Below are 25311 nucleotides of genomic sequence, written 5' to 3' on the forward strand. Positions count from 1 at the left end.
GTTTTCCCTCTGGTTTACAGTGGGCTGATGGTTGGAGGCGCCTGACCCACGATGGAGTCCAACTGGTGACCCCCGGTTACAAGTCATCTTCCTCAAGGTGTGGATGTACCGTCTCTGAGGAATGATTCACCTCCTCTTTCTGTTTAACACATCGAGAATGGAGGGGGTGGAACCAAGTGGGTGAGGTGAACAATAATTTCTGTTCCTCCTGCAGACAGAGTTTCAGTTCAGATATGTTCTCTGTGTGGATGATGATGATGCTGCTGCTACTGACGGAGACTCAGGCTGACCGAGGTGAGACCCCACATACACTGCTGTGTGTGTGTGTGTGTGTGTGTGTGTGTGTGTGTGTGTGTGTGTGTGTGTGTGTGTGTGTGTGTGTGTGTGTGTGTGTGTGTGTGTGTGTGTGCGTGCGTGTGTGTGTGCGCGCGTGTGTGTGCGCGTGTGTGTGCGTGTGTCTTCAAGTTCAAGTAAGTCATACATAAAATACTCAAGTACAAGTCAAAAGTAGCTCAATTAAATAGTACTCAAAGTAAAAGTTACTAGTTTCTTTTATCCCCTTAGACCAAATCTTGCACAATTGGAACTTAATTTATTTTCCACAAAGGCATCTGTATAGAATAAAAAGTTTGTCCAAATGTACAATTATTTTTTTTCCTAAAATAACACCAATTAATTAAATAAAAAATGTAAAATTATCAAGCGTTGATCAGAAATGGTTCGACTAAGAACATGTGGATTATGTTAATTGGGTGTAGAAATGTAATTAATTACAGTAAAATTACAGATTTAGAAATATACTAAAAAAGACCCATAAAAGCAACTCAATTACAGTAATGTGAGTACTTGTAATCCTTTACTTGTGTGTGTGTGTGTGTGCGTGCGTGTGTGTGTGTGTGCGTGCGTTCTAGACCCACAGATCAGTTGTACGTCTCACATCTCGACCAGAGGATCCAATTTGACCTGCAGAGTGCTTCAACATCAGGAGAGTAACCATGAAGAAGAAATCCGAGCCATGAGTGTCTGGTACACACCCACACACACACACACACACTGACAGACAGACACACACACACACACTGACAGACAGTGTCTGTCAGTTTCACAGACTGGAGCTCGGGGCAGGGAACCAAGTGTCTGCAGACGTTTGGAGACTCTCTGAGTTCCAAAGATCTGAATCCTCTGCTGAAGCTGAACCTGAGTGTCCATCTGAGCACAGGACGCGTGTCCTCCATCGTGGACCTCAGGACTATAGGTCAGAGTCTGGACGCAATTATCACTTAGAAATGTGACGCACCGTGAGAAAACCAGGAAAAGTCGGCATGAGAGAAACGGAGAAAAAGCACAGAAACCTTGATTTTCTTTTTTTTGCAAAACATGCTAATTAAAGTCACAAAAAAGTTTATTTGGCGATACAAACACTTTTGTCATTGGCTTTGGCCGATAAACTCCACGTTGGAAGTAAAACACATGGCTACTTAAGCATCTGTTCTGATTATGGCACAAACAAATGCTGTTTTTGTTTTTATGTAATAGTTTTACTACATAAAAATGGACAATTATAGCAATGATGTCAGTGATAGTCAAATTATGGTAAAAATGGAGAAAAATAAAATGTATAATAATAAAAACCCTCACAAATATGACAGTAGTGAGGAAAAATAGAAGTACCTTACCAACAACAATGGAAACACTGGTGAAGTTCAATATAAGAAAACAAAAGCAACACAAAACACATTTTACAAAATACCTCAGCAAAAATCATAATAAGGATGTTTGACTATCACAGTCATTATTTGAATGATTCTGTCTGCAGTCTTGATTTTAGTCACTCTTTCCATTAAATACATTTATTTTACTCTATGATAAGCCTGTCATATTTATGACATCACCATCCTCCAGTTTTTTTAATAAACATACTTCACATTTTACAAAACAGTCTCCCAAAATGTTCATATTTAGGGCAGCACCAGAATAAGGATAAATAATTAGCAGATTTTTCCTCCATGTTTCCTCCAACACTCCCTGGTTCCTTTTGATTAGATGTTTGCTCAAATGTTTGGCATTAACCAATGATTGTCCTTGTGTGTTTCTATCGTAGCTGCGGCCATAACTTCTTTAAATATTATTTGATTTCTATGTATGTGACACCATTATTAACCCAAAACGCCCCCTGCTTTTCTCATGGCGTGTCACAAAAAATAAATATTAACTACCTTAACTTTCCAAAGCACAACATCATCTACGTTTGTGTAAGAGAAGCAGAGAGAAAGTGGTTGGATGTGGTTGGATGCTGACTCTGTCTCTCACAGTTAAACCTCTGCCTCCTGTGGTATGGAACGTGTCGGTGGATGAGACGCAGGCTGTGATCCACTTCAGGACACCGTACCTGAAAGATTACCTGAACGCGAACAACCAAGTGTTTCAGCTTGACTGCAGCAGCGCCGAGCATAGCCTGGTACGACCCCTGACCTCTGACCCCTGACCTCTGACACAAATAGCAACTATAGCATGGCCTGAAAGGATGGGTTCAAACGTGTTTAAAGTGAAACCCAACTGGAGCCAAACCTTTGAAACACAGACGGCAGCTCTGATCCTGAACAGGATGACCCAGGAACAGCAGGACTGTCTAAACCACACATGGGCAACTGGCGGCTCGGAGGCCACATGCGGCCCGCGGTCTAATTTTATGTGGCCCCCAAAGTAAACGTACAAAATGACAGAAAAATACACAAATCAAAAAATTTAATTTAAGAAAATACAGTAAAAGACAAAAAAAACACAGAAAATACTCCAAAAACACACAAAACGATGACATAAATGAACAAAATTACTCCAAATAACACAAAACAACAACAAAAATACGCAAAATTACAACAAAAGTACACAAAAAGACAAGAAAAACACAAAAAATTACTCCTCAAACCCACAGTACTAACAAACTAGCAAAATGACAACATAAATACATCTGAGCACAGGATGTTACACGCATGGGAGAATAGAGCCCATTCGGATTTATTCTCCTATGCACATAAGTCAGAAAAGCTGCGCAGTGGCGCTGTTTTTGGCTGCGTGCTATTCTCCCCCTGTACTTAAGTCAGTCGCTGCGCGCCTTCATTCCAGTTACGCACTCTGGGTGGAGCGACCTTGAAATGTGGGCGTTCCCATTCAAATCTGGCCTTGCGCGCATTCTCCCGTCTGCTTAAGTTATTTTCCTCTTAGGCGATTCTGAACCTGTAATAAATGCAGCATCCTGATAAGATAAGCAAACTGCTTCTCTCGTCAAAAAAAAAAAAAAAGAAAAAAAAGAATAACAAAACTTCTGTGAATGCAACCATGTCGGAAATAAACTGAATAAATAAATAAATAAATAAAGATGAAACATTATATTGCACTAGAACAGGGGTCTGCAACCTGCGGCTCTGGAGCCACATGTGGCTCTTTGACTCTTTTGCAATGGCTCTAGATAGCTTTCAAAAACTTAATAAAATAATTATTATTTCTTACAGAGGGTATTGATGAATAATGACATTAACGTCAAATAAAATTAGGATAAAAACAATTTGTTAACCTAAAAATAAATCACATTGTGCAATAACTTGCACCTGTGGCTAACCTTAAGTTGTAATGAAATCCCTGGTAAGATAACAAAACTAACAAAAAGACTGTTCTGGAAGAAAATAGATTGCTTGATATGTTGCAAGAAATTAAATTCATTAACTCATAAAATTATTTGATATTATTTCAACTTTATAGAATTTTATACACTGTATTGTTTGCATTGAGAAGGTTTTTTTTTTTTTCCGGCTCCAGAAGGACTTAAATCCTGGTGAGATTGGGCAAAATGGCTCCTTTGAGAGTAAAGGTTGCTGACCCCTGCACTAGAAGTTTGGACTCAGTTAGAATTTAAGCCACACGGACTCATAATCTTGCAAAAGAGACTCCCAGAAAGAATCTATCCAAATCAAACTGACACTGTTACATTGTCATGGGGTTCAATATGTTCACATTCAGCAGTTCTAGACAGCACAAAATGTGTTCAATTTTATTATATTTTTATCCATGCCGTCCACTCCTTTTTCTGCTTAGTGAGCTGATCAGCTGTGCGCACCCGAGTTGCACCTCGGCTGCTGCTGCTCGATAAATGAAACTCTGACAGACGCAGACTTCTGTCCACGTCGTCACAGTGACGTCCAACTATTTTCATACCATGTCCAACGTAAAGCCACAGTTTGATCCACTACAGCGTAAATAATAAGTGAAGCAAGCTGTCGTATACAGAGGTTGGTGAAATGCTCATGTGAGGATGGATACCTGAAACTGTTTCCACACATATTTAAATGAGGCTCAGCTTCAGTTCGGAATCGCTCACATCAGCTCCATCAGGCTTTGAACAATTTATATTTAATACTGCGTATTATGTAGGAAGCCAATGGTTCTGTTTCACTGCAAACATCTGTGTCTCCTCTGGATTAAAGCAGGACGCTCTGCGGGTATATTTCCTCAAACCTTCAGCACGTCACACTCGATCACGCTTTGGAGCTACAGGTACTGTATTGATGATGATGCGCTGATCATTTCTGAATGCAGAAATGGAAGAAGTTAATAAAATCAGGCTTTCTACACAAACAAATGTTAATCTGTGGGTTTGATTATAATGTTTGGATCCATTTTAAGAAATTAGGGCTGAATTTGAACCTTTTTAATGTTTGAATTAGGAATGTCCAGAATAGTTGGTCTAATGCCTTCTGTGTCTAATGATAAGGTCATTGCTATGGGGCCATTATTGTCACAAAACTATTTGTCTGTGCGTAATACAATGGGTGTCCATACCTTGATCCATGTGTGTGTGTTTCAATCCTTGTGTGTAGAATTACAATGTGTAAAACCGTTTATGTGCATAATACAGTTTGTCAGTCTGTACTTTGATCTGTGTGTAGAATTATGATTTGTCAAAGAAGTTCTCTGTTTGTCTCCGAGTGACAGACCCTCCAATGGGAGACCAGATTCATACAACACTTTTTAGAAATATGTATTTTACATTATACTGTATATGTTATATAATTTATAACTTATTAATAAGACACGTTGTTTGCCATAAACGCAGAAGAGGAAGAAGAAGAAACTACCGCCAAAAAGGAGGGTCTGTCACTTGGTTCCAGCGACAACTGGTGGTTTCTATTGGTATTGCACGAGTTACATGTTTTAAAAAGTTATAGATTTGCTAAATGTGTTATAAAATTCACCTGTACAGAGACAGCAAATAGTGTGTCCTGGTTCGATGACACGCATACGGATGTCAGTACAGCCACAGAATGTATTACTCCCAAACAACTTGTTTTACAAGTCACAATTCTACACACACGAATTGAAACACACACAGACCAAGGTACAAACACAAGAATTATGTTACGCGCACACAAATGGTTTTGTTACAATAATGGCCAAATACGAATTCCTTCAGTTTATTGTCTTGTGAAGAAGTCTTTAGATTCAGAACTCTATGAATATTACCACTATAGTACCTTCTGTTAATAAACCCAGTTTGGTATGAGTCCTAATCTAGTTTATTCTCTTTCTATATGAAAGTTGCCATTCATCAGTACTGAAGTGGGTCAATATGATGGACATTCTTTGTGTGTTACTACAATTGTTGCATGGTGTTAGCTACAGGTCATGGTTCCACGTTTTAATGTATAAGCCTTAATCACAGGGGGAAGTACATCTTTAAAAGTTTTGTAAAATTAATTCAGAAAACCATCAGGGCCTGAACTTTTATTGATTTTAGTTTTGAAATGATTTCCCTTATCACATTTTCAAGTCAAACATTCCCCTTTCAAAATAAAAGCGTCTGTTCTTGTCTTCCATTAGTTTTTAACTCTTTTGTAAATAGGGCTCTTTGTTTTGAAGATCAGGGCTCTCAAGTTTTGAACTCATTTCAGAGTGAGACTTTGGTTCCAGCGGCGGTTAGGGTAAAATCTGATAAAAGACAGAATTTGTACAAATAAAATATTTATTTAGCATTTAGTGTTAGCGCAAGACACTTCACAGAAAGCAGGTAAAAAAACATAATTACTTCATGACTTTGATGCTTTAGACCAGAGGTAGGCAACTTTTATCCCAGCGGGGCCACAAACATGTGTTTGTTTGATCGGAGGGCCACATGATCAACGTTCATGTCAGCATTTATAATAATGACCAACCTGAGCATTAATACAGGAAAGAACAAAACACTTTTATAGCAATTTTGTGTGTTTTTCTGTCATTCTGTGTATGTTTGATGTTATACTCGTTGTGAGGCATTGTATGCATTTCTGTAGTCCTTTTGTGTATTTTTCCTGGAAAATTTGTTTTTGCCGTCACATTGTGTATTTGTGCTGCCATTTTGTGTGTGTGCGTTTTTTTTTGTAGTAATTTTTGTGTTTCTATTGTCGTTTTGCTTGTTTGTTAGTACTGTGGGTTTGCTGAGTCATTTTTTGTGTTTTTGTCTTTTTGTGTACTTTTGTTGTCATTTTCTGTGATTTTTTAAATATTTTTCTGAGTAATTTTGTGTATTACTGTTGTCATTTTGTTCATTTTTGTTGTTTTTTGTTTAGTTTTCTGAATTCTGGTTTAGTTTTTAACCTTATTGTATTCTCTGCTCTGACTGCAGCTGTGTGACAAAAACTGTGTGTAACTCTGCTTCTCCTCCCTTTGCTCAGCGCAGAGAGAGATAACACACACAAACACACACACACACACACATTGATCAGGAGCTGGTTGAAATGTATGTGTCTCACCCCCAATGTGTGAGACTTGAGAGCTTTGTGAAGTTAACAGGAAGTTTTGTCAGCAGCACAATGTAGGGTCTCAGAAAATCCTCAAGATATTGGCATGAAACGTGTTTCCGTGGTCATCAGCTAAGGCTGATGGAAAAAAAATTGATATCGGCATTTGCCCTAAATGATCCATATCAGTCTATCCCTAACATTGATCCAGAACGTCAAAATTAGTGACCTACGTGCTGCCCTTTAGCCCCTCCCCCTACCATTGGGCTCATTGTGAACCCATAATGAACTGGTTTGTTCGTGACACAGACTGTAGACGTGCCGTCCACCAGTTTCCTGCAGATCCCTGTGAGTCGTCTGAGGAGAGGCTGCGACTACGAGCTGAGAGTCAGAGCGGCTCCCACAGGTTTCCTGCAAGGCAGCTGGAGTGAGTGGAGTTCAAAGGTCAAGCTCAGCGTGCCAGCAGGTAACACACACACACACACACAGGTGTAGAGGTGTTTGCAGCATGTGTGCGTGTGTGTGTGTAATGATCAGGTAATGCGGGGGTGGTGGACAGACGGTGGCTGTGGCTGTGGCTGTTGGTGGGTGTGGTTTCCATGCTGATGGTGGTTTTTTTGGGCCTGTGTGGTAGGAGGTGAGCCTCCCCATCATCTCTGACCTACACACACACACACACACTCGTACAGTCGCACACATGCACTGACACTGTCTCTGCAGGTTGTTGCTCTGCCTGTGGCCCAGCGTCCCTCATCCCAAGAAAGCTCTGCTTCACATCTGCCACGTCAACAAGGTGAGTGCAGTCAGGACCATGTGAACAATTGGAACCATGTGACCTGAGAGAGTGGGTGGGTGTATAGTGTGTATAATGCGCATGTTTAATGTGTGAATTGTGTGTGTGCATAATGTGTGTGTGTGTGTATAATACAGTATGTGTGTGTATATAATGCATGTGTGTATAATATGTGTGTGTTCTAGGCGCTGCTGCTGAAGGCATGGCCTGAGGACTTCAGCACGTTACGGGTCACAGCTGTGGAGAAGCAGCAGGAGGAGCCTCCACCTGTGGAACTTCCTTCACCCTCCTGTAGCTTCTGTGAGCAGCAGTTCTACAGCCTGCTCTGCACAAGCCCCTCCCCCTCCCACAGCACCGCATGCCTCACAGAGTGCCGCACAGAGCAGACGGAGGCCTACGTCACCATGTCCAGCTTCTGCCAGACCAAAGGGGAGGAGTCTCGGGAATGCCCTCCCACGTTTATTCATGTTCCAGGGCGTGTGGACCTCTGAACTGGAACAACTGATGCTTCTTCTTCACCATCTTCACCTCTAACATCCAATACACATGATGAGTCGTGGACATTTCAAGGACTTTTAAGTAGAAAAACATGATGATGACATGAAAAATAAAGTCTGATTTATATAATCTTGCTTTCACTTTCACTTTAGTCCCAAGGACTCTTCAGATTAAGATTAAAGAATCTGAGAAAGGTTCTGCTTTAGTTTCAAAACCACCCACAACAACAACTTTATTCTACAAGAACAACAAGAACAGGGCCGAGACCAGGAGGACGTTCACAGATCAGACTGAGGAACCAGCAGAACTGTTCTTCACTCAGAGGAACTCAGAGCCTCCAGGCGTTCCTCATCATGAGGATGAAGTAGACATCACTATCAATGGAGGCGCTGACTCCGCAGTAGTAGTTCACAAACTCGTCTTTGGTCACCTGAACAAGAGAAGAAGAAGTTAGGGACCAAAAAGACAGGACTACCAGGAAGAAGAGAAGGTCAGATTTCCAAATGGACAGAAGGAAAAACAGTTGAAGCTTTGAGTCCTCCTAACTTCTCAAGAGCTGGAAGAAGAACCATGACAGACATTTAACAAGAAAATCACCAACAATTTAGAAAACATGGACCTCCACCAAATCCACCCTCAGAAAACATGGACCTCCACTAGGGGTGGACTGGGACAAAAATGTAGCCCTGGCATTTTCTGTCCAGCCCAGCCCATTATCTACAATATCAGCGACACCATGTAGAAGCCGTTATTAAGTAAGTGATGCTCAACATGTGGCTTTTTATGTCTTCATTTTAATTATTATTCCCCCACAAAACGTTTTTTTTGACACTTTTTTTCCCCAACTTTTGTCCTTTCTTTAATTTTTTTGGCCACTTTTCATCCAATAGGCTATAAATACCAATAAGTACCACTGCTTTCCTTTTCTCCCCTTCATTTTGCCTATTTTTGTTCCACAGTTTTGCCCTTTTTCACTATTGTTTGCCACATTTTTTCAATTTAAGCTCCCCTTGCCATTACATACCAACAGGTTCCTCTTTATTTGCCCATTTTTAGCCACTCTTTGCTGTTTTTGGCCCTTATTAGTCAATTTAGGACACTTTAGTCACTTTTGGACCATTTTTGGCCACCTGTTACCATGTCTGCCTCCACTCACTCATATAAAAACCCAAAAACGTAGAGGACCAGACTGGCCCACTTCAGGTCGACGGCCCATCGGGAAGATGCCCGGTATGACAGATGGCCAGTCTACCCCTGGGTGGAACCAACTCCACCTTTATAGGACAAGGACCTACACCAACCTCACCCTCAGAGGACATGGACATCCACCACCTCCACCAACACCAGAGAACCTGGACCTCCACCCTGAGAGGACATGGATGTCCGCCAACACCAACCTCAGAGGACATGTAGGTCCAACGTGTCTCAGAGCTTCCAGGCCGTCGTCATCATAACAATGAAGTAAATGTCGGTGTCGATGGAGGCGCTGACACCTGAATAATAGTTGAGGAACTCTTCCTGTGTGACCTTCAGACGGGAACATAGCAGAATGAAGCTCCACACCTGATTGGACGATCTCAGTAAGAGCCAATCACAGGGCAGAAAGATTCAGATTTGCCCTGTCACTTCATCATCGTAGATACTAGTTAATCCATCACCATTACCTCCACCATGAAGGTTGTTTTTTTTCTCACCCAATGTTAGACCTGAAGCCATGAAACTACTGATGTTTGTTTTGTTTGTCTGCAGGGTTAAATCAAAAGTAATTTTGACAATTTTTTAGGCCATGGGAGATTCCAGTACATTTTGGAGGGGATCCAGATCAAAAATAACAAAAATCCCTATCTCTCATCAATGGTGAATTTTCAAAGATTCATATTTCGGTTCATAATTGACCGATCTCTATGAAGTTGTTCTCATTTATGTTGGGTTGGGTCCATAGGCGGAGTTAGAGATTCTTGCTGGGGGGTGGTGGGGGGTTGGGAGCAAAATAAAAAATGTAATTAAATACATAGACCGTTTTGAGATTTGTGCCAACCACAATGTGTGTAATGTATACAATATTGCAAAAATGATTATTAACAACTGATAATATTGACTACAAAAATGTGCGTTTGTGTGTCGTTTAGTGTTGTAAACTAAATTAGACAGGCGGCCACTTTCTACTTCATTTTTGCAGTACCATACATGAATTGTTGGGTGCAGTGTCGCTTCACCATTTACATTGTGAAGAAGAATTGCGCAACACAAAAAGCCTAGAGTCTCAAAATTTTGGGACCATTTCACTGAAAACCAGTGACGTGCAGTCAGGGTGTAGGCAAGGTAGGCAGTGCCTACCCAAGGGTGAATTGATATTTTGATTATTTGTTTTCATTATAATATAATTATAAATCATGTATTTCTCCATTTCCGATAGCCTACAGTACCTATAAGATTGAAAGTGTCAGCATTTTGTGCTTTTCATAACCTAAATGACTAAACATCGCTATTTCCTGGTACGGCTGAGATGCTGCACAGTCTCACTCTGCTGTAAGGCCACACCCTCTCCCAAAAGCACATTGCTGCTCCGCCTTTATCCCCATAACGTGCTTATTTGTGTTTGCGCATGTGCAATCAGTTCCCCAAGATGAAAACCATTTACGTCCAAAGGCAGCTCTCTACGCTGCCTTTGGCTGTGCTATGCTAAATGCTATACATATGTTCAGAGTGCATTAGTGAATTGATATCACACGGATGCTGCTGCTACGTTCTCTAGCTAGTGGGTGGGATAACACTACAGGAAGGATGACAGCGCTAGAGACAATAAAGAAACTTTCTTTTGAGGAAAAATGGCAGCTTTTAAAAGATGGGAGACCAACATCTGAGCTACCAGACCTTCAGTAAAGGTAAGGTCAGAACATGTTTCATACTTTTCACAGTGAATGGAACAAAAGGAAGGATTGACTTTGTGGATGCTCCTCACTGAGGCTGCTCTGAGTTGTTGTTGTTGTCATTTTCTCAACAGATGAGCTGCCGTGTCATGAGATATATCTTGTTGGGAGAGTATGGAGGCTATATTAAATAATTGTTTCTTTAATGGTGTTTACGATGTTGATTTTGTTAGATTAACACTTGCCAGCAGAAACATTTGAAATTATCATTGGTGTTGACATTGGTGGTCTGGATTTACAACGCCCTGCCTACCCAACCCTAGTGGTCACAGCACGTCAGTGCTGAAAACTTATACTACACACCTGAGGTACAACTAACATCTGTGACATGAAAATAAGGAAAATTTTAGAATCAAAGCAGCAGAAAACTATTTTATGTATTTTTTAATTAATTTGGGAAACCTAATGAAAACTTTTGACCACTATGGGGGTCAATGCTCCTCCTCCCCCCACAAACTCCACATATGGTTGTGTCATCAATTATACCACTGAGTTTCATCCAGGTCAGATCTGGATTGTTCTTTTCATGGTGATTTTTCAACAAAAAAAAAATGGGTGTGTCAATACATTGTGACCCACTGTATGGTTATTAATGGGAATATACATTTGTTCCAAGCCTTATAGCCGTTAATGATTATGGAACCATGATCAGGATCATTCATCCATCCATCCATTCTTTTTCTGACCCACTTGCTCCTTTTTTCAGGGTCGCAGGGTTAGGTAGGGGTACTCCTTGGACAGGTTGTATGTCCATCGCAGGGCATGATCAAGATCATTGATCCAGATAATTAACATTATCTGACAAAAACCAGATTTGGAGTTTGGAGGAGGTTTGACTCTGATCTGGTTCTTAATGTAGTGTCACTGGTTCCTCCATAGAGACCTAAATGTAATTGGCTTAAAAAAATAGGACTGGAAGGTTCTGGCTTCAAATCCAGCAAAGAAGTTGATTGATACCACTAAGGCTGAGTTTGAAATGTCATACTAACGTACTACTCATACTAAGCCTGACGTCAAAATTAGCATGTAGTGTGTTCACCTTAGATAGTATGGAAAGATTGAGTACGCAAGAAATACCTGGATGTATACTATATGGGGACATTTTTGAAGTATGCACGGTGGGCACACTAGTCATACTCAACTGTCCCATGATGCATTGCGAACGGAATGTAAAATCATCCTGGGACAGGGTTTAAGCTAGAAATCAAACATCCCCTTTTCAAAACAAATGCATCTCTTCTTGTCTTTTGTTAGTTTTTTACGCTTTTGTAAATATGGCTCTTATTTTGAAGTTAACTGTAAGTTTTGTCAGTAGCACAATGGAGGGTCTCCGATAAATGTCAGCATGAAATGTGTTTTCCGCGTGTTTTATGAATCAAATGACCACATGCTGATATTCTACTTGGTCACTTTCTTGCTTTCAATGTTTAAAGGTGACAAATCAATGGAAATAGTTAGTCTCAGTGCGCTACAGGTTTTTGTCGTCGTTGGTTTGAAATGCATCTTGGGAAATGTGGAAGTATATTTCAGTGGGAATGCTCATCATCCTCATTGAGTTTGTAGTGTGTAGTACGGAGTGTGACATTTGAACACATCCTATGAGTCGCAGAGGAAGACAATCAACCCCTTTGTCTCCTCCTAGTGGAGAATGGGTTAGATTGCAGACTAAATAATAGTAGAATGGATGCTGAGAAAAGTAAGGGCTGCAGGCTTGTTCTTGATCTTGATAAAGTCCTTAAAGTGTCATTAAATATGTTCCTCTATGGGTGATGGCATTAGTTTAACCACTGACCAATCACAGGCTGTTAAACATTAGGTAACAATGTTGTTTTGATTGTTCACTGAAGAATCCTGCTCCAGGACTAATATACAGGTACACCTGGTATGACTAATGAACTCTGATTGGTTACCTTTCCGTCTTTGTCGTATGGAGAGTCGAAGTTATCCAGGAAGGTCCTGAAGACCTGCTCCTCACTCCACTCTCCATTCTGGTACTTCGGGTGGTACTTGGCGTTGTAAACTCCTCTCAGGTCCTCGATGGTGATCACTCCGTCTCCAGTTTTGTCCAGTTTCCTGAAGGCTTGCATCACCACCTCCTTACGGGCCTTGGACATCGGAGGCTGCAACAGGAGAAGAGGAATTCTCACCACTCTTCATGGACGCTACATGTACATCTTAACATCCAACTGTGCATTTAAAGCTAATATCTAATATCTACTAGCTGACTAGTAAAGCCATTTGCAGCAGGACTAGTGAACGAGCGGGGCTAACCCTAGCTTATTAGTGAAAGGTAAACTCTACATGGACTGTTTGTGCTTGTGACCTGAATAAGTACAGTAACTATTTCCAGCAAGATTAATTTTGTCTTCTTTTTGAATAGTATGTTAAGTTAAGGTTTTCTTTTTTATTCAGACAAGATTTTTCAGGAAATGTTTAACTGCTGACATGTTTCAACTGTCAACTGCCAGTCTTCGTTAAATGACTTCTGATGACGATTGCCTTTAATGTTTCCTTTGATGTTTCACTTGACTTCCATGTAATATTACCTGGAAGTCAAATGAAACTCCATGTAAGTGGGCGGAGCACAGAAATAGGGATTCTTTGGGGATGAAAGAGCAATTTCAAGTTTTGATTTTTGCAATAAAAAACGACTTAGAATATCCTCGGTGTAACAGAATATTATAACTCCAGGATGTCATACCTCACAGGGTCTAGAATCTTTACACATTATTTATTTAATTAAAAAGGTAATTTAGGAGATTGCAAGGTTAAAAAAGTTTTGACAATTAAATGTAAGAACAACTCAATATTCTAATAAATCTAATGTTGTCTGACATTCTACAAAAAAAAAAAGGTTTGGCAAACAATTTTTGTGTAACTATGAACAAAAAAAGTATTCGTATTTATTGGGAGTGACAATCCGGAACTCATTTTTATGGTGATTTTTATTATGATTCATGTTTTTCTTGTGATTATTAAGAAAATAATGTATGGAAATCAAACCACGGGGCAAAGTGGAGGCAGGCCGGATTCGGCTCGCAAGCTTTGAGCTTGACCCATGATGCTGATGAAAGAAGACAGAGTGACTCCCATCAAAGGTCAAAGCCGTCAGAATAAGATTGGAGATAAACAAAGTGCTGTGATTGGTCCAGATCAGACCATGTGATCAGTGACACGAACCCTCAGCATTACAAGGAACTCCTCAAAGTCGATGGTTCCGTTTCCGTCGCGGTCGAAGCGTTGAAACAGATCTGAAGCCTCGTCCTTTTCCAACAGCAGACCAAAGTCATTCAGACCTTTGGTGAACTCTTTCATATCTAACGAACGGTTACTGTTATCATCCAACACCCTGAAGGTCCTGAAAGACATGGACACCATCAGGAACCAGAGCAGGTTAAAGAGAACTAGCCTGGCAAAAAAAAATCCACTCCCACTTGCTTACTTTTTGTAATAAAGTACAGAAACAACGTCATATCCCCTGCGTCAAGCAGTGTCAAAACAAACATGGCATTTGATTACTCTGCACGTGTGTCCCGCCCCGCTCAGCCCCCCAGAACTCAAACACCTGGTGAGCGCTTCCAGACCAATTGCCTCTATTAAACATTGAATAATACAAGGAGATTAGGATGGATTCCAGGCTAACAAAGAACACCTCATCCAACAGAAGTGGAAACATCCCAGAGCAATGACCCTCACCTGATCAGGTGTAGATCAGGTGACTCACCTGCCCAGCCCTTTGATGCCTGACGAGCCTCGGCTCAGACACTGCAGACGGAGCTTCTCTACGGGGTCAGTTACTTCGGACAGACGACGCCTCGCGTTCACCGCCATCTCTCGGTCGTGTCTTGCTGTTCCCGCCATCACACCTCACGTCCACCAATCAGCTGCAGAGAACAACAAACGGACACAAAATAAACACAACACTCCCAGGCACACACTGAGAGTGACACACACTCACCTGTATACGTGTGTGTGTGTGTGTGTGTATGTTACCATCTGCTTCCGTGTCGCCAGTGAGCACCTCCAGCAAACACAGAGGGTTACCATGGAGACCAAACACAGCTGTGTGTTTGTCATGTGACCAGTGAGGCTGTTCTGAGGTGTAAGAAAAAAGAAGGTTGTAGATCAATTAGTGACACTATTTCCTGGTGTTGATCAGTTGGTGCAGGAAAACAACACCCTGGTGTTGCCATTCAAATGGTCATCATTAAAACTGGTGATTCTTGTCAGTTGTAGGGGGAAGGTTGCAGGCTTGAATCCAGGGAACATTCTGTGTGAGTATTTCAATGATTTAATGCTGCCACTCTGTTTACATCCATTTTCATTCAATCTGTCCTTAGAGGTCCTCACAAGGTAACATGATCACCACTCAAAGTGGAACAGCACCAACAAGGGAAGTCCTAAGGCACACACTGGTTTCCATGGAGACTCATTGTGATGGGGGCCATGGTTAGCGGGCAGGGCGGGGCTACACAATCAAAACACTATGTCTATATGGACAATAAACACAGACTATGTGCTTTTAACCCTTACCTGTGAAGTTTTTCACTGGTCAGAATGAGTTGGGAATGTAAAGTGATAATATTATACACTTCCTCTAAATGTACTGGAAGAATAAGTCTGTAAATACATTTCATCTAGGGAAAGTAGACCAAAGTGTGAGAACACAGCAAGCAGCGCTGCAGGAGTCGCGTTGCCAGGTTGGTTCAGAGTGTGAAAGAGGGAATGGAGGTTATTATTTGACAGTTTATTGGAGCTCTATCTGGCAATGCAGGGCAGACACTTCATGGGTGACATTTAAAGAGCGACTCATTGAAAGGAAACATGAATAAATGTGTTTATTTGTGGTACATTAACACATTTTATGTTAAACCTTGGACTTTATCGTCCAGGTAGCCTTTAAAGAAAATGTGCAGAGAAGAAGTGTTTAGTTTGTTAAGAACATTCATTTGTGAAAGGAAGGGATTCAATTTAACCATAATCATTGTCATCATCTTTTGAGGAAATCCTCCTCCTTCATGTGTGAACAATCAGCAAATTTAGCACAAAGCTCCAGTCCCATTATTAATTTATTAATTTATTATTAATCTCAGAGTGTCTCAGATGCAAATACAGGCCAATTGTCCTAAAGGTGGCGCTAAAATACTTTTTAATGTTCACTTAAAAAAAATATACAATTTTGTAGTCATTATAGATCGCAGCTGTCAAACTCAAGGCCCGGGGGCCAAATCCGGTCCTTTAGATCATCAAATTTGGCCAGCTTGAGAAATGAATTTTTTTTTATAAATGACCAGCTAACTCAGCTGTATATACGTATCTCAGCCCCTCCAAATACAAAAACTCATTTAAAATCCACAATATTTGCAGAGCTCAGGTTTCTAATCTCAAATTGTTGAAAGAACTCTTAATTTCTCCAAAATCTTGCAATATTTCCTCAAATTATTCCACAAAATTTCCCCAAATCAGGGAAATTTAAGTGAAGATGATGCAGGGACAGATATACTTAAAAAAAAAAGTGCAAACCTGGTTCCATTAATGTTGAATTTGCTCTTTTTCCCACTCATGATTCGTGGCCCACTTGCGCTCATACTGGTCCATATTTGGTCCCCAAACTAAAATGAGTTTGACACACTTGTTGTAGATAATGTTTGGAAAATATCAGAATTTTCTCTAAAAAACTTTAAAATATATATTATGTATATCATTTTGAATTTTTCTCTCGTGCTAACAATTTCAGTCAATGTAAAAATTCTATTTTTAAACATCAATTTTTCACTTTATGAGCCAATAAATCATTGTTAAAAACTAATGACCAGCATCTCCATGATGTGTACATGTATTTTTGTGTTAATAACTGAATTTTTGACAGCTGTGTGGAATCTGTTTTTTAATGCTAACAGCATGTGCTCATTAGCTCAATGACAAAGAGGATGTTCCATCATGGATTAATGATGTGTTTGACTTATTGATTTGAATAATAATTGCAGCTGTGGAATTACTGTAATGAGTTAAAGAAATTTTAAACACGTGTACCACAGAGTTGTCTCTTACTAATGAACACAGTGACACAGAGCATCGTCTCTTGTGAGTTCAAGCCTTGAATGATGTAAAATTTACATTCGAACAACACCTTTTCTTCATCTTCCTACACTCTGCTTGTTTGCAGTTACCTAACATTATCTGCCCTAGTGCTTGAGAAAATTCAATAAAGATGCTGTATTTAAAATTGTATTTGTTTTAAATGTTAGAAGAAAATATTTTTTTTGTATTTGGGCCATATTATGGGAGGAAATTTGTTGTCTGCATTATTCAGTTCTGAAAAGATATTCCTTCAATCAAAAAAAAAAAAAAAAAAAAAAAATTAAAACAAATCAAATTGAAAAATGTTCAAATGCAAAAAGATAAAAACATTTTTTAATAAATTGCCTGGCCCTATTGCTGCGCAGCAGTTAGAATATGAAACTATTGTTGCTGAGACACTGAGCTGTGTAAAACTCTGCACTAATGCTGACTGACTTTATTTCTTGTATTTTCACAGACAATGTGATTCTCAGACTTGTATTATGGTCTAGATTGTGACTTTGTGGACGTGATCGTCCTCCATCACAGCAGAACACACTCACCTTCATTAAAATACTATTTATTTCACATTACAACAAAAACATCAGTAATAAAAATATCAAATGTGCCATTTGATCCTTCATCTTACGCCTCAGAGGCCAGTACTAAACACAGTGGGAGGAGTCACATCACACTGTGTTCTCATTGGTTGATGCGGGCAATTAAGGGAATAACACACACACATACACACACGCATCATTTGTGTCCAAACCAGCCAAACACTTCATTTTGTTCCTCAGACACATGGCCACGCCCCCGAAGCCACGCCCCCGATGGTCAGTTTTCGACACAGAATGGCAGCAGGAAGTTCTCTGTCACTTCTTACGTCGACAGCGGTAGCAGCAGGCCCCTCTGCGCCCCCCCTCCTCCTCCCCTTCCCTGTCCTCCTTCACCATGTATGGTGGTGGGGGGGCGGAGCTTGAGGTGGCGTAAGGGTTCCCGTCTGTGCTTACGACGGCCGGGTTGGCGATCACAGTGGAAGAGTCATTGGAGCGGAGGTGAGCTCGAGGGATGTGAACCTCGCCGTAGGGATTATCAGGACTGACCACCACCTACAGGTCACAGCACAGCCACGTGTACACTATGTGTGTAAGTACTGTATATTTATATATGTATATATATTTATGTGTGTGTATATATGTTTGAAGGTCTACACACACCTGAGACTGCATCACCAATCACGGGGCAGCCGGCCAATCACAGCAGGCCAATCCACCGTCCTGAGGAGGAAACACAGAAGGCGGAGCTTAGACGTTTGTAAACATGAAGCCAAGTATATCCAACTGCAGCCGCGGGTACAAAACAAGCAACGCGCCCTACAAACCACGCCCATGCAAGCAATTTTTCAATGCCCTGGGCCGTAAAAAACGCCCACGTGCGACGGTGAAGCAATTTTTCAAAGTAACCTCGAATTTAGCCAAAAAGTGGAGGCAGTAGCGGTTAGAGTTACTAAAAAAGAACGGTAAGTATTGCAAAGTTCCAAATTTGCCAGAATAGTGTAGGCGGTAGCAAGTAAGGTTAGTGGAAAGGTTCATGTCCAGGTATTGGCTCAGGGGGATAGATAGGGCGTATTTTGTAGGGGGGCGTGGTTTGTAGCAGCTGCAGCTAGCCCTTTCTCCATGAAGCAGCTGCAGCTAACCGCAATGCATGATGGGAAAGTGAAAGTGAGAAAGGCTGTTGTTTGGGCTTTTACTTTGGTGGAGAAGACGTGTCTCCCTGCAGAACAGGAAACCATCTTTGTCATCATCATCACCATCATCATCATCATCATCATCACCACCATCACCACCATCATCCATGTCTTAGTTTGTTAGCCCCTCCCCTTTTGATCCTCAGAGAGCTGCTAGTATAATCCACAGTGAGGAGTTGGTCCTTAAACCAACTCTAGCTCAGTAATGAGGTACTAAAGGATGGATCACTGATATCACAGATGTTTAGAAACGATGCTAAGGTTCCATCACATTAGCGCCTGTGTTACTGTGACCCAATGATGTTTCTAAATGCTTTCCCAGGAGAAATCGACAAGGATTCCTGTGTCTGACGCTGGGGCAGAAAAGTGTGTCCCATATCTGAGAGTGAAAAGGTGAGAAGAGCAGTAGCCACGCCCCCTTCCACATCCACCCAGGCACAACTAACAACTGACACAGACATTTGATAAGAGCACTCATTAGGCCTGTACTATGAAGCTGGATTTCATCTTATCGCGTTCACGTCTGGGATTTATTCCGTGTGTGCTATACTACGACACTGACTAACTTCTTACTGGGCTAAATCACCATGGTAACTTAAGCTAAAAACACCTAACCTGGTCCAGACCAGGTTATGAAGTGGATCAGATCTGAGCAAGTACTAAAATCCCGTCTCCTGACCAATCAGTTCTGTTGTAAAATGAGCTGCCCATTGTTAGAAGATCCTGGTTGGTGCAGATCTGACAGCTGAGTTTAGGAAAGAAAGATTTTTACTGGATAAATTAATCCTTTCATTTAGTGATGACATCATTTAGGAAAGATATAGATTTACATCTGCTGTCAGCATCAGCAGGAACATACTACAGTGAAACAATGCGCTTTCATCCCAGTGTGTGTGTAATAAATGGAGGAGGACTACCTGAATAGAAACATGAAGTGTAACTGATCAGAGCTGTCTGTTTATCATCCCATGAATTACTAATGTATAATCTCACGCTTTTACGCATTAACAGTGTCAGCAGCTTCCTGCCTGTGTTCTTTTCTTCCTGCTTTTCCTCCATCAATATTGTTGTTTTTTGGTCTGAATTACGGATTCAAATTCTTCACATTTTTGAAGAATTATTCCTCAAGTTGCTCTGCACATTATCTCCGTGATTGTGATTGGTCTGACATAGAGCTGCAACTGACGATTATTTTTGTAGTCGACTAATCTATCAATTATTTTTTCGATTAGTCGACTAATCATGATTATTGTTTTTGTTTTGAAGCTCATGTTTTTTAATCGCTAATTTAACCCACCTACTTAAATCCTCACGCCTGTGAAAGTGACCCTGTTGTACTCTGACAGCATGTTTTACAGAAAGGAAATAACTACTCATCACAGAAAGACTTTGTTAAAATATTCAAAATATGTTGCTAACCTGCCTTACAGGTTCTGGTGGTAAAAACTTTAAAGCGACTAAGCAGTTGTGCATGGTAAGGTGTCATCTGAATGGAACGTCTGTATCATCCTCAACCATGGATATTGGTCTCATATCAATAACTATCATAATCAGGATGTTCTCTGTTAGTACTTCAGCCATTTGGGGGGTGCATGAACCTCTCATGACAAACTCATCCAAACACCTTTACTTAGGAGCACTATTAAAAAAAAAAACAAGATGTATATTAGTTCACAGCTTAAAGATTATATATGTTTATCTCAATAAAATACCGATTACAAATTATCAGATTACCTACAAGTTAGGAAAAATAATTTATCAATATTATATAAAATGACACAATTGATAGTAGATTAAAGCCTTTTACATAATTAATGCTAGTATAATCAGAAAACAAGTGATTACAGCCTCGCTACGTGCGCGTGCACATGAAAGGGGTGGAGATTGCAGCGTCTGACCAATCAATGGAGAGAACTGTCAAACTGAGCACTGAACAGTTTATGATCTTAAACAAATACAATGAATATAAATCCATGATGACAGTGACGAGCAACAGTGTTAGTGTTGCTCACAGCAGGAGGCGGAGCTTTTATACTCGCTCAGATCTGATCCACTTCATAACTTGGTACTGACCAGGTTGCTGAAGTTTAAAATGATGAATAATTAAAATCCATAATTCAGACCAAAAACAACACTGTTGTTACAGAAAAGGCAGGAATGAGAGAACTCAGGCAGGAAGCTGCAGACCCTGTTAAGGAGTAAAAGCGCAAGATTATTTATGATATTAATCCATTGGATGATAAACAGACAGCGCTCTGCAGTTAAACTTTATTACAGCACACACGCGTTTCTATTCAAGTAGACCTGTATCACACCCACTGGGATGAGAACACATTGTGTATGTTCCTACTGATAATGTCAGCCCCAGCATTTTAATGAATGAATTAATTAATTTAATAACTTCAGCCGTCTGCACACACGGATCGACACACAGGCTCCATCAGCCGACTGTAAATCAGTCCATCAGATATAAATCTATATCTTTCCTAAAGGATGTCATCGGTAAATTAAAGGATTGCATTTATAATTAATAATCTTCATTCTAAACGCAGCAACAAGGATCTACTAACAATGGGCAGGTCGTTTTCTAAGAGATCTGATTGGTCAGGAGGCGGGGCTTTAGGACTCGCTAACATCCAAGCCAGAGCGAAACCTGGTCATGACCAGGTTAGCCGTTCAGCATTCATTGCCATTCTGATTGAGCTCCAGCGCGCTTTGTAGCCCAGCACACACTGATTAAATCCTGGAAGTTAGCGCAATAAGAGGTCATCTAGATTCGTAGCTTACCCCCAAAAGACTAGGATTTAAATATCATGAGTCTGTTACCTAAAAAACAAACTGAAGACACTACACTGTGCGCCTTACTTTAATAATGTTGTGTTGAAGTTTTTTGATTTGAGTGAAGCAAAAGAAGAACTTATTTTCATGTCAACATTTTTGTTTCATGGAAACTGTATCTGGGTCTGGGTCAATAATTATTCTAATTGCGTAAATGATAATGAATTACAATTAGGACTTGATCATAATTGGAATTGGAATTTAAAAAAATATTTTGCTGTTGTAATAATTGAAATTGAGTTCAGAAAACTGACTTGTTTTTTATTGTAATTGGCAAGGAAACTCTATAAAAACAGTTCAATGGCTTACACATATGTACCAATAGTTAACAATTATTAAAACATGTTTCATATCAAGTTTACAGTATCTGTCAGTTCTCTTGAGGATCATTTTAACATTTAAAAAATAATTTTAATCGGCTTAACAAGCTTAGCAAAGTAACCAATAGATAAAAAACTAATTGCATGATGGATATTATTTTTGGTGTATTTTACAGCTGATTTAGGACATGGGTCAAAACTGACCCGCTATCATAAGAGATGCTAACAGAAAGCTAACACAAGATGAAGGTTTAGTTTTATGGGGTCATTTAATAAAAGTTTAGTAATTGTGATTCATTGTAATTATCTTTATTAATTGAGAAAGTATTTGAAATTGACTTTCAGGGGGGGCAAAATAATTGTAATTTTAATTAGAATTGGACAAAATGTTAGTCACCATAATTGAGTTGGAATTGAACATGGATAATTGAAGATGTAATTGTAATTGTAAAATGTAATTGATGCTAACCCTGCTTGGAACCAGTTTGATAAATTCCAAACCTCGTGGTTGTAAAAGTCTGTTCAGGACTATGATTTTAAATAGGTCAATTGGTTTGTTTCAGTGGAAAATAACTCCCAAAATTGTCTAAATAATTTAAATAATAAAATTGTAATTAGGATTTTTCAAAAATAGAAATAATGATATATATATATATTTCCACATGGCACAGTTTGGATTCTCCAGCTGCTGCTGTGGACAACACTGAGCTATCAGAGGCTCTTTCTGATCAGCAGATACTGTGTACACCAGACAAAACACACAATGCTAACATAAAAAAACACAAAGTGGCAGAAAAAATACCCAAAATGACAAAAAAATACTGAAAAAATCCAAAAAGGTACAGATTGACAAGAAACAAAATGCAAACATAACACAAAAGAAATAACAAAAACACATAATAACTCATAAAATAATAGAGGTGTCCCGATCTGATATCGATATCGGATATTGGTCCGATATCAGCCAGAAAACCAAAAAAATGTTATCGGACTGCATCTAAAATTACCGATATAAGCGCTCCGATAAAATTTTCCGCTCCAGCACTTGTATTCATTGGTGACTGTGGTTCAAACTCCAACAATTGGCAATGCACCTTAACGTTGGTGCTGATCATTTATTTTTTTTTCAATTGTCTTGTCTTCTTCTTCTCTTTCTGCTGCTGATGTGTTGTTGGACTGAGGACCACATACAGGGATCTAAACAAAACTCTTAACGTATGTTTTTTGTTTTTGTTGCAGAGGTTTTGATACATTATTAACATGAGGATTTTTTTTTACTAATCCTTTTACAACAAACATTATTTTAAAAAAAAAAACCCTACAAAGTTTAATTAATGAAGTTACTACATTACACCTGAGTTTATTTACATACAATCTAAGTCAGGGGATCTCAACTTTAGGGTCAGGACCCCATTTGGGGCCGGGAGACACTTCAAGGGGGTCCCCAGAAACTAAGAATATATATTTTTTTACAATTTGAAATGATTTTTAAATTACTTTTACCATTTTTCTGCAACAACACCATATTTGCCATGTTTTAACCTATTTTCATCACTTTATCATCACACACGCACGCACGCACGCACACACACACACACGCACACACACACACACACACACAAACAAACTAGGACCTTGGTGAGGGTTCCAGTTGAGCTGTTCCAGTTCATTATGGTAATGTGTCTGTGTCAGTAGTAGGTGACCTGTTAGTGGGTCCCAGACAGACAGACAGACAGACAGACAGACAGACAGACAGACAGAGACAGACAGACAGACTCACCTGTTCACAGATTCAGACGAGCTCCCAGACTGTAGGAATCAACCTGTCCTTCTTCCTTCTACTGAGAACAACTCTCTACCTCACCCAGACCAGTTAAACCAGTGAACACACGCACTCTCTATGTGGAGGAACCGGTCAAACAGAAACTCTTTGTGACGTCTTTCATTCCTTTGTTTCTTCCCTCTCTAAGCCCCGCCCCCTGCTCTGCAGCCTTTGGGATCAGCCAGAGGATGACTGGGTGATCCTAATCATAGATGGATGTGTGAAACACAGTCATGTGTGCTGTCAGAGTGATGGAGGACTTTGTGGGGACGTCACAAAGCAGAGCCAACAGGGGGCGTCCTGACCACACATGGACCAAATGACTTCAATACACGCACAAGTAGCTCAGTCAAAAAGTATTACTGAAGAACTGAAAGTGATTAAAAACGTTGAACATAAATGCAAATAAACACTAATGCTTAGTCTGTTCCATGTTCATAGTACTGATGTACTGTAGAAGAACACTGTAGTGTTTCATGAAATACCAATTACATTCAGGTTAATAAAACCACATCAAACCAACCAATCGCCTTCCTTCACAGAATGAACAGAGTTGTTCATTAGGCTCAACATTAAACAAATAAAGAGTTACTGTAACTCTGCTGCATTCAGTTTTTTTTTTGTTGACAAAACTAATCTAATCAAAACGACATTCATTAAAGGGCCCATGTTAAGTTAAATTTACTTTTCTGTGCTTTAAACATGATAAAGTTCTATTAGGGCTTCAAACACATGCTCAAAGTGTTTTTTTCATTGATTCCATCAATCATTAATTAGAGGGTGATTTGCTCCTTTCTTACCACAGGGTGAGCACAAACACCTCGCTACAATTTGATGACACCTTCCCACTTTGATGATGAATTTGACGCGGCACAGAGCTGGAGTAGCCACGCCTCCAGGAAGCTCTCTGCTGTGATTGACATGTAAACAGACACGCCCATGAAGGTGAGCATTTCAGCATCCTTCACGCAGTGCTACGTATGTATTTTCTACAGTCTATGTTTGTACCTGTGAACGCCCAGCGCCCACGCTCTGTCTCGTGTTTAAAAAGCAGCATGAGCAAGATTGGTTTTTCAACAATTTGTGATTAAAAATGACTGCCACCATGCATTATAAGCGTGGGAAAACTGTGAGCCCTGGCCAATTTTGTGGATATTTAATGAATTTATATATTTGGAAGGCTGGGATATCTACAACTGAATTACTTGGTTCTATGCAATGATTCATGCTTTCTGTAATTCCCACTTTATCCTGCGGGCCACATTTGGCACCCGGTCCTTGACCTCACAATAAAGGCTTCAAACTGTCTTTACCAACTGCAAAAATTCCCTTAATTAAGGCAATTTTAAGTTTGTCCAGGTATAATAATAATAATAATAATAATAATAATAATAATTCTGACAAATGTTATACAGTCAGGAGGTGAAAGAACTATTACCAAGCACAGTGGCTTCTATGAAAAGGTATAGAATGTGTTGTAAATGTACCAGATATGATCATACAAATAAAAATAATACATTTGATTAATGATTG

The 25311-nt window shown here is 39.9% G+C and overlaps 2 protein-coding genes across 6 annotated transcripts; one reads left to right on the forward strand and one right to left on the reverse strand.

Annotated features, from left to right (window-relative positions):
- The first annotated feature begins 174 nt into the window (after nucleotides 1-174).
- Nucleotides 175-8191, forward strand: il7r (interleukin 7 receptor). The gene is made up of 8 exons (XM_028463592.1): nucleotides 175-294; nucleotides 912-1026; nucleotides 1101-1255; nucleotides 2313-2458; nucleotides 7077-7233; nucleotides 7305-7404; nucleotides 7488-7560; nucleotides 7746-8191. The coding sequence occupies exons 1-8, from the start codon at nucleotides 234-236 to the stop codon at nucleotides 8049-8051; spliced, it is 1113 nt and encodes a 370-aa protein (XP_028319393.1). The 5' UTR covers nucleotides 175-233; the 3' UTR covers nucleotides 8052-8191.
- A 68-nt stretch (nucleotides 8192-8259) lies between these two features.
- capslb (calcyphosine-like b) lies at nucleotides 8260-23863 on the reverse strand. 5 transcript variants are annotated; one of them, XM_028463601.1, is made up of 8 exons: nucleotides 23737-23863; nucleotides 18269-18328; nucleotides 14982-18160; nucleotides 14713-14872; nucleotides 14169-14346; nucleotides 12899-13108; nucleotides 9456-9585; nucleotides 8356-8488 (listed from the first exon to the last, which is right to left on the reverse strand). In XM_028463601.1, the coding sequence occupies exons 4-7, from the start codon at nucleotides 14847-14849 to the stop codon at nucleotides 9484-9486; spliced, it is 627 nt and encodes a 208-aa protein (XP_028319402.1). In that variant the 5' UTR covers nucleotides 14850-14872; nucleotides 14982-18160; nucleotides 18269-18328; nucleotides 23737-23863; the 3' UTR covers nucleotides 8356-8488; nucleotides 9456-9483. The 5 variants fall into 5 exon arrangements, with proteins under 5 accessions (XP_028319404.1, XP_028319402.1, XP_028319406.1 ...); XM_028463603.1 differs by lacking the exon at nucleotides 9456-9585 and having other exon boundaries at nucleotides 8260-8488; XM_028463602.1 differs by lacking the exon at nucleotides 8356-8488 and having other exon boundaries at nucleotides 8878-9585.
- Nucleotides 23864-25311: the final 1448 nt, after the last annotated feature.

The sequence above is a fragment of the Gouania willdenowi genome, chromosome 12 (genome assembly GCF_900634775.1).
Source record: "Gouania willdenowi chromosome 12, fGouWil2.1, whole genome shotgun sequence".
NCBI lineage: Eukaryota > Metazoa > Chordata > Actinopteri > Blenniiformes > Gobiesocidae > Gouania > Gouania willdenowi.